At 33.1% G+C, this 17434-nt stretch overlaps 1 protein-coding gene across 7 annotated transcripts in view; it reads right to left on the reverse strand.

Moving 5' to 3' along the window:
• Positions 1 to 17434, reverse strand: part of VPS13B (vacuolar protein sorting 13 homolog B) — an 822593-nt gene that overhangs the window by 680443 nt on the left and 124716 nt on the right. For all 7 annotated transcript variants that reach the window (XM_086696045.1, XM_086696043.1, XM_086696044.1 and 4 more), the window contains 2 exons: positions 16243 to 16437; positions 3880 to 4004 (listed from right to left, as the gene is read on the reverse strand). In XM_086696045.1, coding sequence (XP_086552171.1) covers positions 3880 to 4004; positions 16243 to 16437 — 320 coding nt within the window. The remainder of the gene's footprint in view (positions 1 to 3879; positions 4005 to 16242; positions 16438 to 17434) is intronic.

A 17434-nucleotide genomic window follows, 5' to 3' on the forward strand; every position in this document is an offset into this window, starting at 1 on the left:
ACTATAGTATAATTGCAATTTAACAAGCCTGGTGAGGAATAAATGGGGTTAATGAATATTTCATTAACTAGGTTAACCTTTTTTTTTTTTTAAGATTAAAAAAGTTCAGACACCCTTAATCATGTACAAGTCAAGGCCCAAAAGGAGACTTCCAAATTCCTCTCCCACAGTACCATTCTCAGATCCAACGGACCAACCTTGACTTTGTTCAGACAATATTATCCCCATAGAAACTTCTGCACCCCAAACAATCTCCTGATGTCTAGATATCTACCCAATTCAACCAATAAAACCCAATTGTACTGCCACTTTCTCTCTGAAACCAACCACGATGTCGCAGGGAAATTTTCTACTTTCTTTAAACAGGACATTTCACTTAAGCCTCAATTTTGCCATTGAAAGACAAATGTTTTCTTGTGTGTGTAGTGTCCTCTCCCACTAGACTAAGTTTTCATGCTCTGTGGATATCCCTTACCCTCACTGCATTCTACTGTATTCTTTCCCCAATTCCAATATATACCACAATGCTTATCACAACATAGAAAATCAAAAAATATTTATGAATGACATCCAATCTCCCAAACAACTGAAGCTTCTTAAGGAAAAGGGAAAATGGCAAAGGAATAAAAAATAAATTGACACACACTTTAGATACTTATTTTTCAATTAAAATTACAGATCAAAAATGTGTAAATGGTCAATGTTCATGTAATAGAATACTGCATAATGACAAAAGCAAACAATCTAAAAACTACATTCTGCTGTCTGAATCTCCCAAACATTACTTTCAGTGACAGAGACCAGTCAAAAAGGAGAATATGTTGGATGATTCTATTTATGTCCAAGAATAGACAACACTAATCTATATTATTAGAAATGAGAATAACAGTTAACCCTGCAGGAAGGTAAGTGAGAGAGGCTTTTGAGATGCTGATAATATTCTGCTCCTTGATCTTTCTGCTGGTTACCAAAGGTCCAATTCACTTATGAAACACCATAATTTATGCACTTTTCCATAAAATATTAGTATTTCAATTTAAAAGTTTGGAAATAAAGTTAATGTGTTTATTATAGTTTCTCTGTTCTGAAAAAAAAAAAAATGTTAACTCCAAGAATGTATCTAGAAGCCTAAAAGCATTATCACCAAAGTAGAAATTTTTAAAGTAAGTATCTACAAGAGACCAAGCCTTAATCCTACTTAGAATAACATTATAATACTTTATTGCCCTTTAACCAATACTTTATTGCCTGCTTTTAAACATCCGATAACTAAACAGAGAGAAAAATTAAAATTTGAATTAACTGCTCAAGACTTCTGTCATTAAATATTATCATCACTATGTCTTTCCCACTATATCCTACATAATTTAATCCTGTTCTAAGGGACTAAAAGAATTAAAAGTTAACCTGATTTAAAGTAATGAAGAAAAAAAATTTTTGAAATGTTTATTTATTGTTTAGAAACTGTGTAATACAGAAAGATAAAATATGACCAAAATATTTTGAAAAAAATAAATTCCAAGAAACTGCAGTTTAGTGTTAGCTTGTTAAAATATATTAACAGGAACATTCATACGGAAAAAAATAACTTATTTTCAATGTTACTTAAACCATATATTTCTAAAAATTAGCAAAAATGATTAAAATAAATGTTAGTCTGAAATTTCACATATGATTAGCATCAATTTAGACATTTTTAAACAAAAAGTATGAAACTATTTTTCTGTTTTATATAAAATCTAGATTTCCATTACTAACTTACACATTCCAACTAAAATTTTTTTCAGTGTGGTATAAGGGTTTTAAAATCCATGGCCTATAGTAAATATGCTCTTCTTATTGAATAGATAGGTAGGTAGGTAGATAAATATAAATATACATAGCATCATACATGTGCTTTAGGAAACTGGAATATAATTTTTAAAAATTCAAATGAAACGGCTTATATGATTTGAGGCAGGGAGATACCATACTGGGAACAGAATTGACATTAAATGATACAAACAGGGTGCCTTACTAAAATAATCCTCACTCACAACATGAGTTAAATAAAATTCTCAGTTCTCATATGATTTTGATTTAATGCAAGCACTATATGATATATTTTATCTGGGATCTTATTCATTTCATTTAACTAAAATACATATCAATTTAATGAGTTTTACATGTATTACTTTCAATTTAGAGTTGCTAAGAACAAATTATAGTTTATGGTCTATTAATTATGGAAAATAATATAAAGAAACTATTTCAAAGCAAAATACTCATGTAAAGCATAGAAAAATATCACTCGAATATCACAGAAGTGGTCTTAACTACAAAAAATCAAGTTACTTCCAAATATAAGCATTGTGTGATCTCATGCTTTTAGTATTTTAAATGGAATATTTTCTTCTAGATGTCAGCAGGCATATTTTCAACCACATTTGACAATACTTGCAGTAAGTCCTTCACATCCTTAAACTAAGCCTTGCCTATTTAAATACTCAATTTTTTTCATATGAAGGCTATAATTCATTTTGAAAATTTTGGCTTTAAAAAAAAGCTAAGTATTTTCTAAGGTAAATTGCACCGTTTCTAAAAATATCAGTATTATAATGATAAATAAATCAGCACATAACTGAGATAACAGTACTTACAAACATCTATTAAAGTTGATAATCAACATAACCAACTGGGACATATCCCATGGTATTTCTTAATAGATTGGAATATAAAATTTGGCTCAAATACAACATGTTATGTATATACAAATAAAAAGTTAAAAAGTAAATCTCTATACAACATAATATATGACACGCGTGGAATATGGATAGCTAAGGACAAAATTAAACTTATCAAGAGAAAATTAAGAATGATCATTTAATAATGGTTTCATTTTACCAAAAAAAACTGGTTCCAAGACTTAATTAACTGCAACTTCTATATTTTTTTAATTTTCTGGATCAATAGGTAAAATTTTTGAAGATGTGAGCAATTTATAAATTTCATTTTAAAAGTCATTAAAGACATATATTTTTAATAAATGAAGTACTTCAGATAAAATATATTTTCTAGAAGTCATGTTGCTTTTCATAAATAACTAATAGAAATTAACAATCTGTAAAAATTAGCTTACTAATTAGGATGGGAAAGCAAAGACATATTCCATCCAAATAATAAAAGTAATCTAAATTTTAAAATGTAGAACTATTTCACTAGAATATATTTCATGTTTTGAAACCTTTTTTCATACCTTCAAGCAATTTTCTTTTTAATATATTAAAGTTTGTTTTCAACTAAAATTTAATAAGTCATAACTACTGGCTTTCTTTCTATAAACCTCTTTCAATTTAAAGAAATACGACCTCCAAATAAAGTAACCTAAAAACAAATGAAAATATGGTCTAAAATCCGTTTCATCTAAAATACATTAACTACAGACATATCAAATGTCTAATCTATGTTATGGGTATACTTTTCTCAGTGCCTATGAATACACATGAAATTGTTATTTAGGTGACAAATACTTAGGCTTTGATATTAAATGGCAACTTTTAAAAATCTTTGTCCATATCCTCTTAAAAAGGCAAAAATAAGGTACTTGCCCTTACAGTTACTAGTACAGTATGAAGCAGCAACAGTTTACTCTAGTTCCAACATGGATTAACAGTTATTACCCCGACAACAGTTAACATTACCACAAGAGAGACTATGATCTAGTATACTTCAGGCATTAAAGAGAGATTTTTAGTGTCTCAGTAAAAGGCAGAAGAACTTCAGATATTTTTCTAAGGTTTTGTATAAAACTAACACACTTGCATAAGAGACACGACTGAGTTTTTTCCCCTTCATAATACATGAAAATTGCCATAAGCCATATTTTAACATAATACTTACCAGCATGTGGGTAGTTTCAGAAGTTTAACATAAAGAGCAGTGCTGAAAGAGGGAATAATCGGTACAGGTAAGCAGTAAGATCCCCTACAATCCAAAGATGTCAGTCCTGCCTGGAAACCAAATATCTGAAACAAAAAGAAAAGATCCAAATGTTCACAGAGACAAAGTTTTAATAAGCACAGGATGAAATACGTCAGTTTCAATTTGCTCTACAACAGCTGCACACTAAATATGTTCCAATGTCTTTTTCCACTTCCCAAACATCAACATTTTCTTTTATTCAATTTAACATTGACTAAATCCAAATTAAGAGATTTAAACATACAGTATTTTTCATGTCCCTGAAAGATCACTGCTTCTTACTAACTCTAAGTTTCACATTTTGTTTCTAAACATAATTATTATTTAGTGTTTTATTGTCTGCTAAAATGCACACACTTTCTGGTAACATAAAGTGCCTGTATTGTGCCTGTATTGTGTAAAAATTAGTAAATTACTGTTAATATCATTTAATGCCTAAAAAACATTAATTACAACAAAAACAATCAAAAATGTATTTTGCCTTCAACTTACATTATGCACACACAAAAAGGATATCCAAATATATCCTAAAATGTTACAAAGTACCCCTTTAGTTTGTGAAAATTGTATGGCTAATGTTTTCACCCCAGGAAATTTGGTACATGACATACATTACTCTTCATATGTTTATACTTAAAACGAGATCACACTCAATTTTAAAAGCATTCCTTAAAATTCCTGAACAGTATATTTGCTTTGAAGGAAGAACCAATATAACATCACATTTTACATGAACCACTATAGAGAACTTACTACAAATGAGTTCCAATTCGTTCCAATAATATAAAAGATAAACATCTCAAACATAAAACGCTAACACACAGAGATACAAAACAAAGTTACTGGTTTCCAACAACATACTAAAGTAAGTTAACCCTAACACTTATCTTTCCTTATTATTTTTTACTCCTTGGATTCATAAAGCACTGAATTTCCTATCTCTAGGATTTATATTAACTGATAAGTTCTACAATGAAACATGTTTAAGATTGTTCAATTTTCAAAAATACTTTCATTCAATGAACTTCTAAACTGATGATCAATTTCTTAAAAAAGTATTAAACTATTCCCAAATGGTTTCAAAAAGCTATCATGTCCCTATCATTCATCAAACTGACAATGTCAAATCATTTCCTTTAAAGTCAGTTTTAAGTGAACAAAATAATTTTTTAGAAATGAGACATTAGTTAGAATTACATATTTTTAGAGAAAAACTTCATTTCAAAGGACCTACCTAATTACTATCAAAGAAAATGAAAGTGAACACCTATTAATTCCTATAAATCCTACTGTCAACCACGTGGCAAGAAATACAGTCTGAGAAAAAAATGTTTCTAATACTTAAATGATCAACCTTGAAAATTAAGTTATCCATCCATTCTCTTTGAAGACTTGTTCTGAGCAATACTGTATGCAAAGAATTTTTAGGCACTGTGCAATTTCAGCATTTCACATTTCCTCTAAAAGGCCCATTGTAAAAGATTCTAAACTTTACAATTACTATGCCATTTAATAAAAAACATTGTAAAACATTGCCCAACCTCCAAATATTTCTAGACTATGAATAAGGTTAATATTTTATCATATTACATTATCTGTGTCCAACTAAGAACTCTCTCAAGGCACTTTCTAATATTCTATAAAATGCCCAAACAGTATAATCACAGACACTATCAGTAATTATACTCAGATGGAAACTGGGTGTAGAGGAGATCCCTGCTGGATGTTTGCAGAACTGCAAAAGACTCTGGGGAAACCATACCTTATTCTGTAATATTTTTTAAACTATTATTAAATTTGTATGCTGTTCAGAGACACTTCTAAGAGAACATTCAGGCAAATATAATGAAAGAGGGCCTACCTACTATATCAAAAGCAATTATTTCAGGGCAGCCTAGGTGGCTCAGTATTCAGGTGAGTGTCCAAATCTTGATTTCACCTCAGGTCATCATCTCATGGTCATGAGATCAAGCCCCACATAGGGATCCAGGCTGGGAGTGCAGCCTGCTTAAGATTCTCTATCTCCCTCTGTACCCCCAAAACACACTCTTTCCCCCTTTCTCCCCCCAAAAATTATTCAAAATAACCAATTTCCAACTCTCTTTTTCATTTTTTAGTATTTATTTATTTTGGGGAGACAGAAAAAGACAGTGCAAGCAGGGGAGGGGCAGAGAGAGAGAGGGAGACACAGAATCCGAAGCAGGCTCCAGGCTCCGAGCTGTCAGCACAGAGCCCAACGCGGGGCTCAAACCCACAAAGCATGGGATCATGACCTGGGCTGAAGTTGGACACCCAACCAAATGAGCCACCCAGGCGCCCCCAACTCTCTTTTAAATTACAATAACGAAGGGTCGCCTCAGTGGCTCAGTCTGTTAAGCATCCGACTTCCCCTCAGGTCATGATCTCACCATTCATGTGTTGGAGCCCTGTGTTGGGCTCTGTGCTGACAGCTCAGAGCCTAGAGCCTGCTTCAGCTTCTGTGCCTCCCTCTCTCTCTGCCCCTAACTCACTCGTATTCTGTCTCCGTCTCTCTCAAAAATAAATAAACATTAAAAAAATTTAGGGGCGCCTGGGTGGCTCAGTTGGTTAAGCATCTGACTTCAACTCAGGTCGTGATCTCATGGTTCATGAGTTTGAGCCCCGCATCGGGCTCTGTGCTGACAGCTCAGAGCCTGGAACCTGCTTTGGATTCTGTGTCTCCCTTTCTCTCTGCCCCTCCTCCGTTCACGTGCGCGCTCTCTCTCTCTCTGTCTCTCTGTCTCTCTCAAATATAAATAGACGCTAAAAAAAAATGTTAATTACAGTAATGAAATACATAGATTTATAATACCTAACTTGTCCACAGCCCTTAACCAACATTACAAAAACTTTATCTTGAAAAATGGAAACAGAGTATAAATTGAAGTTGCCTTCACCAAGGATAGTTTATATACTCAGAAACAGAGTAAAAGTACTGAACACTGCAACTAATCATCTGAACCAGCAAAAAACATATGAAGCTGTAAGTGTAAATACCAATAAAAATTTTAGCTGAAGGAAAGGTCACCTTGAATAAGATGACTTATACATCACATTAGATAAACAATTCAACATGTAGTGCCACCTTTTAAAAAAATCCAATTAGAATATTAAAAATTTATCATCTATATTTTAACACTTTACAATGTCCTTGAATTAACATAAATAGAAGAAACTGTAGATTTAGAAATATAAAAAATTTCTAGTAAGTTTTTAACAAAATTACTATGCTATATTATAATTTTCAATAATAAAAGGCAAAAAGTATAAAAACACACTAACTGTAAATGACAATGAAAACATACTAATTGTGATGTAAAATAAATCATTTTTATGCTATTGTCATTTTAAGACACCCGGTACAATAGTATAACCAACATCCTAAAGATTGTCCCTTAAAGGGACAGAAAAAAAAAATCAAGCATTGACTTCATGATGAAACTTCATCCATAATTCTGTTGCATTTCTATCACCAATAATGAAGCAGCAGAAGGAAAAATTAAGGAATCAATCCCATTTACAATTGCACCAAAAACAATAAAATATCTAGAAATAAACCAAAGAAGTAAAAGACCTGTACTCTGAAAACTACACAATAATGATGAATGAAACTTAAGATGACATAAATAGAAAAATACCCCATGCTCATAGATGAAAACTAATATTGTTAAAATGTCTATACCACCCAAAGCAATCTACATATTTAATCCAATCCCTATCAAAATACTACCAGCATTTTTCACAGAGCTAGAAAAAAACAATCCTAAAATTTGTATGGAACCACAGAAGACCCCAAATAGCCAAAGCAATCGTGAAAAAGAAAAACAAAACTGGAGGCATCACAATTCTGAACTTCCAGTTATACTACAAAGCTGTAGTGATCAAGACAGTGTGGCACTGTAACAAAAATACACACTTAGATCAATGGAACAAAATGGAAAACCCAGAAATGAAGCCACAACTATATGGTCAATTAATCTTTGACAAAGAAGGAAAGAATATCCAATGGGGAAAAGTCACTTCAGCAAATGGTATTGGGAAAACTGGACATGAACATGCAGAAGAATGAAACTGGACCACTTTTTTATACCATACACAAAAATAATTCAAAATGGATTAAAGACCTAAATGTGAAACTTGAAAACATAAAAATCCTAGAAGAGAACACAAGCAGTAACCATTTTGACATCAGCCATAGCAACTGCTTTTTAACATTTTCTTTTTTTTTTTTTTTTCAACGTTCATTTATTTTTGGGACAGAGAGAGACAGAGCATGAACGGGGGAGGGGCAGAGAGAGAGGGAGACACAGAATCGGAAACAGGCTCCAGGCTCTGAGCCATCAGCCCAGAGCCTGACGCGGGGCTCGAACTCACGGACCGCGAGATCGTGACCTGGCTGAAGTCGGACGCTTAACCGGCTGCGCCACCCAGGCGCCCCGCAACTGCTTTTTAGATATGTCTCCGAAGGCAAGGGAAACAAAAGCAAAAATAAACTTTTGGGACTGCATCAAAATAAGAAACTTCTGCAGAGCAAAGGAATCAATCAATAACACTAAAAGGCAACCTACAGAATCGGAGAAAATATTTGGAAATGACATACCCAACAGTGATTTAGTATCAAAAATATATAAAGAACTTATCAAACTCAACACCCAAAAACCAAATAACCCAAATAAAAAATGGGCAGAAGACATGAATATGTATGTCTTTTTCCAAAAAAGACATCCATATGGCCAACAGACACATGAAAAGATGTTCAATGTTGCTCATTATCAGAGAAATACAAATCAAAACTGTAACAAATACAAATACAAAACTCAAACCTGTTAAAATGGCTAAACTCAAGAACACAAGAAACAACAGATGCTGGCAAAAACGTGGAGAAAGGGGAACCCTCTTGCACTGTTGGTGAGAATGTAAACTGGTGCAGCCACTCTGGAAAACAGTATGGAAGTTCCTCAGAAAGTTAAAAATAGAACTACCCTACGACTCAGCAATGGCACTACTAGGTATTTACCTAAAGAATACAAAAATACTAATTCAAAGGGATACAAGCATCTCAATGTTTATATAGCAGCAGCAGCCACAACAGCCAAATGATGGAAAAAGCCCAGATACTCATGGACTAATTAATGAATAAAGATGAGGTATATACATATACACACACAATGAAGTATTACCATACAGCCATAAAAAAGAAAGAAATCCTGTCATATGCAACAACTCAGATGGACCTATAGGTTATTACACAAGTAAAATAAGTCAGAAAAAAATACCACATGCTTTCACTTCTGTGTGGATTTTAAGAAAGAAAACAAATGACCAAAGGGTAAAAAAACAGAAAGGCAAACCAAGAAACATGCTCTTAACTATAGCAAACAAATTGATGGTACCATAGTGGAGATGGGTGGGGGAATGGGTTAAATAAGTGATGGGATTAAGGAGTGTACTTGTGACGAGCACCAGGTGTTGTATGGAGTATTGAATCACTATGTTGTACACCTGAAATTAACATTACATGTATACTAACAGGAACTTAAATGAAACCTTTTTTAATATTTAAAAAATATATAACATAGCACAGCTGCTATTCATAATCATATGCTGTGTATTTAAAATTAAACATGGAGCACCTAGGTGGTTTAGTCAGCTAAGTACATCTGACTTTGGCTCAGGTCATGATCTCATGATTTGTGGTTCGAGCCCCACATCAGGCTCTGCACTGACAGTGTGGAGCCTACTTGGGATTCTCTTTCTCTCCACCCCTGTCCCGGTCTCTTTCTCTCTCAAAATAAATAAATAAACTTAAAATTTTTAAACCAAAAAAATAAAAATAAGTAAAATCAAATTAAACATAAAATTACAATTTATTATTTAGCACTCCATTTCAGGCTATATATAGAAAATAAAATCAGTGAAGTTAACAGGTATACATAACATGTTTTTACCACCATTATCCATATAACCCAAAATGTGGAAATAACCCAAGTGTTCATCAATGAAAGAGTGTATTTACAAAATGTGGTACATAAATACAATGTAGTATTATTCAGACTCAAACTGTAAGCAAGTTTAAATTATGCTATGACATAGATGAATCTTAGAAACAGTATCTTAATAAAATACAACAGTTAAATGGACATTCATCATATGATTCCACTAATATGAGGTACTAAGTAGTCAAATTCATAGAAACAAAGGGTAGAATGGTGGTTACCCAGGGACAGAGGAGAGAGGACTTGCAATAATTTAATAAAGTTTTAGTTGGGGTTCATGAGAAGATTCTGGCGATGGATGGTAATGACACTTGCACAATTATGAATGTAGTTACTCTCCTGAACTATACAACTAAAAATTCTGTAACTGGTAATTTTTATGTTTTTTTGTTTTCCTTTGTTTTGTTTTTTAAGTAATCTCTACTCCTAATGTGGGCCTCAAACTCACAATCCAGAGATCAAGAGTTGCATCCTCTACCGAATGAGTCAGCCAGGCACCCTGGTAATTTTTATGTTAAGTGTATTTTACAAAAATAAAAACAGTAAAACAGTAAAAAAAAAAAAAAAAAAAAAAAAAAAGTTAATCCATTTACAGAAATACACTGGAATAAGCAAAAACTAAAGAAAGAAGGATAATAGTGAAAATTCTACAGAATAATGAACATTTGGGGAAGGAAAAGCCTTCAGGAGGTGGAATCAGATCTAGTTGATTAAAAACTGAACCTCAGAGCTAAAACTGCTTAAATATTAAATAAACCACTTCATTTCACATATGGGAAAGTGAGGTCCAATAAAGATAAAGGACTTCTGCAAAACTCCATATTGGCAGAACAGCAATTTGATGCTTCATTTGAGTTAGCTCATATATTAGCTCACAATTTCACTCCGCCTCCCTCCACTTCCTCTTTCCCCTCTCAAAAAAGTATGCTAGATTCTCCACTTATTCTTTTTTTAATTTTTTTTTAATGTTCATTTATCTTTGGCAAAGACTGACAGAAAAACACAGTACAAGTGGGGGCAGACAGAGAGGGGACCACAGAATCCAAAGCAGGCTCCAGGCTCTGAGCTGTCAGCACGGAGCCCAATACAGGGCTCGAACCCATGGACCACGAGATCATGACCTGAGCCAAAGTCTGACACTTAACCAACTGAGCCACCCAGGTGCCCCTCCACTTAATTCTTAAAGAAAAAACTTTCTCACCACTATCTCTTCTCCAACCTTCAGTAAAATTCCATTTCTCATCTTTAATCAGCAAGTATCTTGACAGAGAAGCCTGTGAATGCTGCATTTTCTTTCATTGCCTACTCATTCTTTAAACCCTCTAAATCTAGTTTTTGCTCATGTATCCACTGAAACAAAAAAGCTCTGGACTTAAAATGACAATTACGTTTTTTTCTTATGGAGAGAAATTAAATATTTTCTCTTCACTTAGCCCACTAACAATTTAACTGAGAAAATAAATGATTTTTTCATTACCCAGAATTTTTAAAATATGAATACTGTCATTCTGTCAACTACACTTTTTTAAATATAATTTATTGTCAAATTGGCTTGTCACCTACACTTTTAAAGAAACAAAATCCTTCAGAATACCTAATGAATGCTTGTAACTCAGTAACAGACAATTCAAAAATGGGCAAAAGATCCGAATAGATATTTCTCCAAAGCAGATATATCTAAATGGCCAATAAGCACATGAAAAAAAAAAAGTTCAACATCACTAAACATTATGAAAACATATCAAAATCAGAACGAAATACCATTTTACGACCACTAAGATGAATAAAATCAAAATAACCGACAATAACAAGTATTAGTGAAGATGTGAAGAAGTAAAAAATGTGGTGGTAGTAGAACAGGAAAAACAATTTCACAATCCTTTTGGGAAAAAAGTTCTGTGGTTCCTAAGAATGTTAAAAATAGAGTTACCATTTGACCAGACAACTCCACACCTAGGTATATACCCAAAAGAAATGAAAACCTGTCTTCACACAAAAATCTATACACAGATGTTCATAACTACATTGTTCATAATAGCCAAAAACTAGAACCAACACAAATGCACATCAACAGATAATTGGATAAACAACATACAGTATATTCATATAATATTATTCTTCGGCCATAAAAAAGGAATAAAATCCTGATACATGCTACAATATGAATGAACCTTAAAAGCATTATGCTAAGTGAAAAAAGCCAGACACAAAACAGCATATGCTGTAGGATTTCTTTTATATATGTCAAGGGGGTGCCTGAATAGCTCAGTTGGTTAAGCATTGGACTCTTTGATTTTGGTCTCAGGTCAAGATCTCACGGTCATGAGATGCAGCCCCAGGTCAGGCTCTGCACTGGGCGTGGAGCCTGCTTGAGATTCTCTATCTTCTCTCTCTCTCTCTCTCTCTCTCTCTCTCTCTCTCTCTCTCTCACTCTCCCTCCTTCTCAAGAGAAGAAAAAGAAAAAGATAAAGATAAAAAGAATAAAAAGAAAAAGAAGAGAAAAAGAAAAAAAGAAAAAGAAAAAGAGAAAGAGAAAATGTCCAGAATAGGCAAATACATAGAAACAGAAAGTAAGTTAGTGATTACAAGGGGTAGGAGGGGAGGAGTTAAATTTGGGATGTCTCCTGTCCACTTGTTTGTTATACCTTTATCTACTTGTTATACTTCATATATCTGAGAACAATCTTTAGCATCATTTTGTTTTCTACATTTACATAAATGGTGCTATACCTATGTATACCATTACGCTTCCTAGGATTCCCGCCAAAAATTACACTGGAGAGAGCTATCCCTGTGAGCATATCCAGACCTCCAGTTGTATATTTCCATATGCAAAAATTTCTCTGGGGCAGGGGTCAGCAAACCACAAGTCAAATTTCACCCAATGCCTGTTTTTGTACTGCCTACAAGCTATGAATAATGTTTACATATGAACATTCATAATCCATTTGGTGACAGGGAACACTAAGTGGGAACCCCAATGAGGTGAAATGTTACCCCAAGAAAAAGAACTCCATTCTTCTCATTAGTAAAACTGTATTATGAAAAAAGTGTACACTAAAACATTTTTACTTTCATCAACTCAAAATCTGTGGAAATTTGTTCTCTTATTATTTAAGTATTATATAAGATACTAAATTTTGTATCTTGGTCCACAAAGTCTAAAATAGTTACTGTCTGACCTTTTAAAGAAAAGTTTGTTGACCCTTGCTTTAGGATAGACATTGAAAATTGGAATGGATGGGTATGAGGCAGATTTTTTTCAAATTAGATCCTGCAGAAGTACTCTCCAAAATGATACCAATTTATACACTTACCAGACATGTATAAAAGCACCATTTCTCCAAACCCCCAGAGAATACTATTTTGTTGAGGTTGAAAATTACCAAATCTACAAACTCCAAGGGTTTTGATTCTACTATAATTTCTTTGATCTCTCTGAAGCATCTGCCATAGCTGATCCTTATGAGTAACAAGGCCTAAAATTTATATATTATTGTAGTTTATAGGGTGCTTTCATGAAGTTACTTTCTTCATGTTTCAATCATCAGATGCTTTGCAATGTCCTTGCTACTTGATGCTACACACACACACACACACACACACACACACACACACACACACACACACACTTAAAGGATGAGTTTAGCAGTTAAACAGAGAGGACTTGATAAGACATACAAAAGTAAGTTCCATCTGCGAGTTTTCTTCACACATCCATGCGAACTCTCCCAATTAAAAAATTTAATTATAGGGGCGCCTGGGTGGCTCAGTGAGTTAAGTGACTGACTTCAGCTTAAGCCATGATCTCACAGTTCATGGGTTTGAGCCCCAGCACTCTGTGCTGACAGCTCAGAGCCTAGAGCCTGCTTAGGATTCTGTGTCTCCCTCTCTCTCTGCCTTTCCTCTGCTCGCAGTCTGTCTCTCTCAAAAATATTTTAAATAAACCTTTAAAAAATTTTTAAGAAAAAAATAAAAATAAATTTAATAACATTAAATTGATGCTACACACCATTTCACCACAGTCACTATAGTCAAATTTAGGTATACAAAAGTAAAACTTGAGCATTTAAGTATTTAACTGAAAATTACTTAAGGCCTAAAATGCCACACACATGAAAAAAACATTTAAAACCTCTACTATAATATTTTTAGCACTATAATAGGAAAATTTATCTTTGGAAACCTTCTCAAAGGTTATAGTAATTATGCCAAGTAACATGAACTGCTATAAACTTTACAACAAATCAGTATTTTGAGTCAGTTCCAAACAGTCCAAATAAAAACTAAAACTCTCTATACCAAATCCTGAACATTTAAAAATGTACCAGGCCACTGAACAAGCACCCAAAATACAATAACATATTCAAGACTCAAGGCTTTATATTTTAAAGTATTCAATATTCTTAATGTCAATGACGAGTTTTTCTACATATAATATTCTTGCTCTGCCCAACAACAAACTTCCTGGAATACTTAACTTACCCATTATAGATAGCTCTAGTCAAATTAACCAAAATATAAAAGACAACTTTTATGTGTAAAAGCAAAAGACCTTTTCCCAAAACATAAATTTATCTAGATTATACAAGAATTAAGTGAGCTTTTAACTTATTAACAACAGTAGTAGTAAACAACAATCCCAGTAGCTTTTATGTCAGTATGGAGGACAACCACATTGGTGACCATTGGCTTTGGTGACCATTCTCCTAAAGGATGGGACATGCCTTATTCATCTTTTATGCTGAGTGTCTAAAGAACTTAATATTTACCAAACTGATGAACCCTAAGTAAGCAGAATACCTTGGAAAGGTTAGTGAACTGCCTAAAATTAGTCGTTTCAACAAAACAAGGCAAATATTCTGAACATTATAATCTGATATTCAAGTCATAAAAATATTTGGAAAAATACACTTCAGTGAATTACAAGAATGAATAAAAAAGCACAAATATAAAATATTACCTATATATCTAGCTTTCAAAAATACTTTCTGCTACTCTCCACATGACATAAAACACTGTGATAAATAATTCCAATAATGGCTCCTATGAATCACACTTTCCTGTGTCCACACCCCTTTGAAAGAGGGTCACTCTCATCAAGGGAGTAGAGTCGCCACCATCTTCTTAAAAATGGGCTTCACATGGACTTCTAGGAAATCACGTTATTCTACTCTACATGGTTTGAAAACAAATTTCAACATCTTAAACTAGAGGTGATCTAAAACTGTTACATTTATATTGGTTTATGTCCTACAAATATGTAAATATTTTAAAACTTTGAAACATGGAACAATAAAGCATAAACCAATAAAATCAGGAATATGCTTTTGGAGTTCTCTAATTTTGGAGTCCTTTACATGAAATTTAGTGCATCTAGTACTTATGCTTGAATTCAAGTTTGTATAGTTTGCTTTCGTCCATAAAAGAATTTGATTAGATATATGTTGTCTCTACTTAAACTATACATCTGTGTTTGCTTAGCAAAACTACTTATTACTCAACATTTGGGTTTATTTATGTACCTATACTGGAATGCATTATTTATGCATTATGCCTCCCAATAATTTCTGTAACTTGATTTAAAGCATTAAGGATTCTCCTTTTGTGTCAAGAAATTAACATCAATTCAATAAGAGGAAAGTAACTAAAAAAAACAAATGTGCTAACCCTTTATAAAGCATTATCTCACATAAATGCTCCCCTCAAAGAAATCATAAGTTTTTTAAAACATACCTATAAAATGGGGTGCCTGGGTGGCTCAGTTGGTTAAGCATCCGGCTCAGGTTGTGATCTCACAGTTTGTGAGTTCAAGACTCAAGTCAGGCTCTGTGCTGACAGCTCAGAGCCTGGAGCCTGCTTCAGATTCTGTGTCTCCTCTCTCTGCCCCTCCCCTACTTGTGTTCTGTCTCTCTCTCAAAACAAATAAATAAATATAAAAAAAATTTTTAAAAAAATCCCTATAAACTAAGTGGTCCTTCACTAATAATTCACTAATAATTACCATCAGTGACATACAAAATCTTCAAAAATCATAATTAACATTATCTTATAAACATCAAGCCATTAATCCCAAATAAATGAAGAAGTAACTTCAAAAGAGGTACACTTTTATTTAATTATGTTGAATAATGAATATCTATTATATATCATTTAAATCTCATCTTTTGGGATACTAACTCTGAAGTTACAACTCCAGGAAAAAAGCTATTTAATTAATTATCCGAGAGCCAAAGAGGTACTAATAAACAAAATTCACTTTTCCTACCTTAAGGTAGCAGTGTGCATAGCAATAATGAAGCAAATTATCAGATGGCTGAGTAAGATTGCTGACCACATGCACCAACTGTTCAGCATACATTGGCACAGAATGTTCCAGATTAATTTTATCCACCAGTATCTGAATGGATGGCAAAGGCCGAAGAGACTGGAAGTTTGTAGTATTCATGACGTTACTTGAGTTCTAGAAAATAACAGAGTTCAATTTATATTTCAGGAAAACAGTGATTGGCATGCAATCCCCTCTATATAAGTCTCAGACTAGCATTTTTTGCAATGTTATCAAATCAATCTACAAAATGATGACTTTCTGTGGGACTCTTTTACCATAACCAAATATAAACATCTTCTACATATTTTTAAGTATGTCCTAGATTTCAAAAAATGTGTATTTATTGTAAAATTATTACTAATTTGTAAGTAGTAAGCCTGTCTTTCATTGTCACAATAATTGGGGAGCAATACTAGGATTTAGCAGGCACTGGCTAAAGATGGTAAATGCTAATGCAATACTTATCAACTCCAAAAAGCCAACAGTGCCATTACTCACAAACACTGTTGAATAACCATGTTGAGTGAACATGGTTGAACATGCTTTTCTATTAGTAATTTTTAAATGACACTTATTAAGAAATTACTTTTTCAAGTGATTTTATTTTGGATTACTGAGGTATAACATATGGTAAAGCATACAAACATTAAGTGAAGAGCTCAACAAAATTTTACATCTGTAACCACCACCCATTTCAAGCATTCTAGAACGCTCTCCTATATCCCTTCCCAGGCAACATATTGGATCGCCACCAGAGGTAGCCAATACTCACTCTCATTACAATCACCACAGATTAGTTTTACCTATTCTTGAACTTTATGGAATCATACAGTACATACTTATTACTGCCTGCTTTCATTCAACATACCATCTATAAGAATTATCTATGTTGTTCTATTCTTGACGTTAACACTTATTATGAAATAACCATTTCTAAAAAGGTTTCTTGGTCTTAAACTCTACAATTTTCCAGTATCAGATTAGCCATACTGTTTTTCCTTGGATTTGCATTTAAATGATACATCTTTTTCCATCCCATTATTCTAACTTGTGCTATAGTTTCCAGTTCCAGAATGTTTTGGTTCTTTTTTCATGGATCGAGGTCTCTTCTGAAACCTTCTACCTTTTT

This window comes from Puma concolor, chromosome F2 (assembly GCF_028749965.1).
Source record: "Puma concolor isolate L17-30 chromosome F2, mPumCon1.1.hap2, whole genome shotgun sequence".
Taxonomy (NCBI): domain Eukaryota; kingdom Metazoa; phylum Chordata; class Mammalia; order Carnivora; family Felidae; genus Puma; species Puma concolor.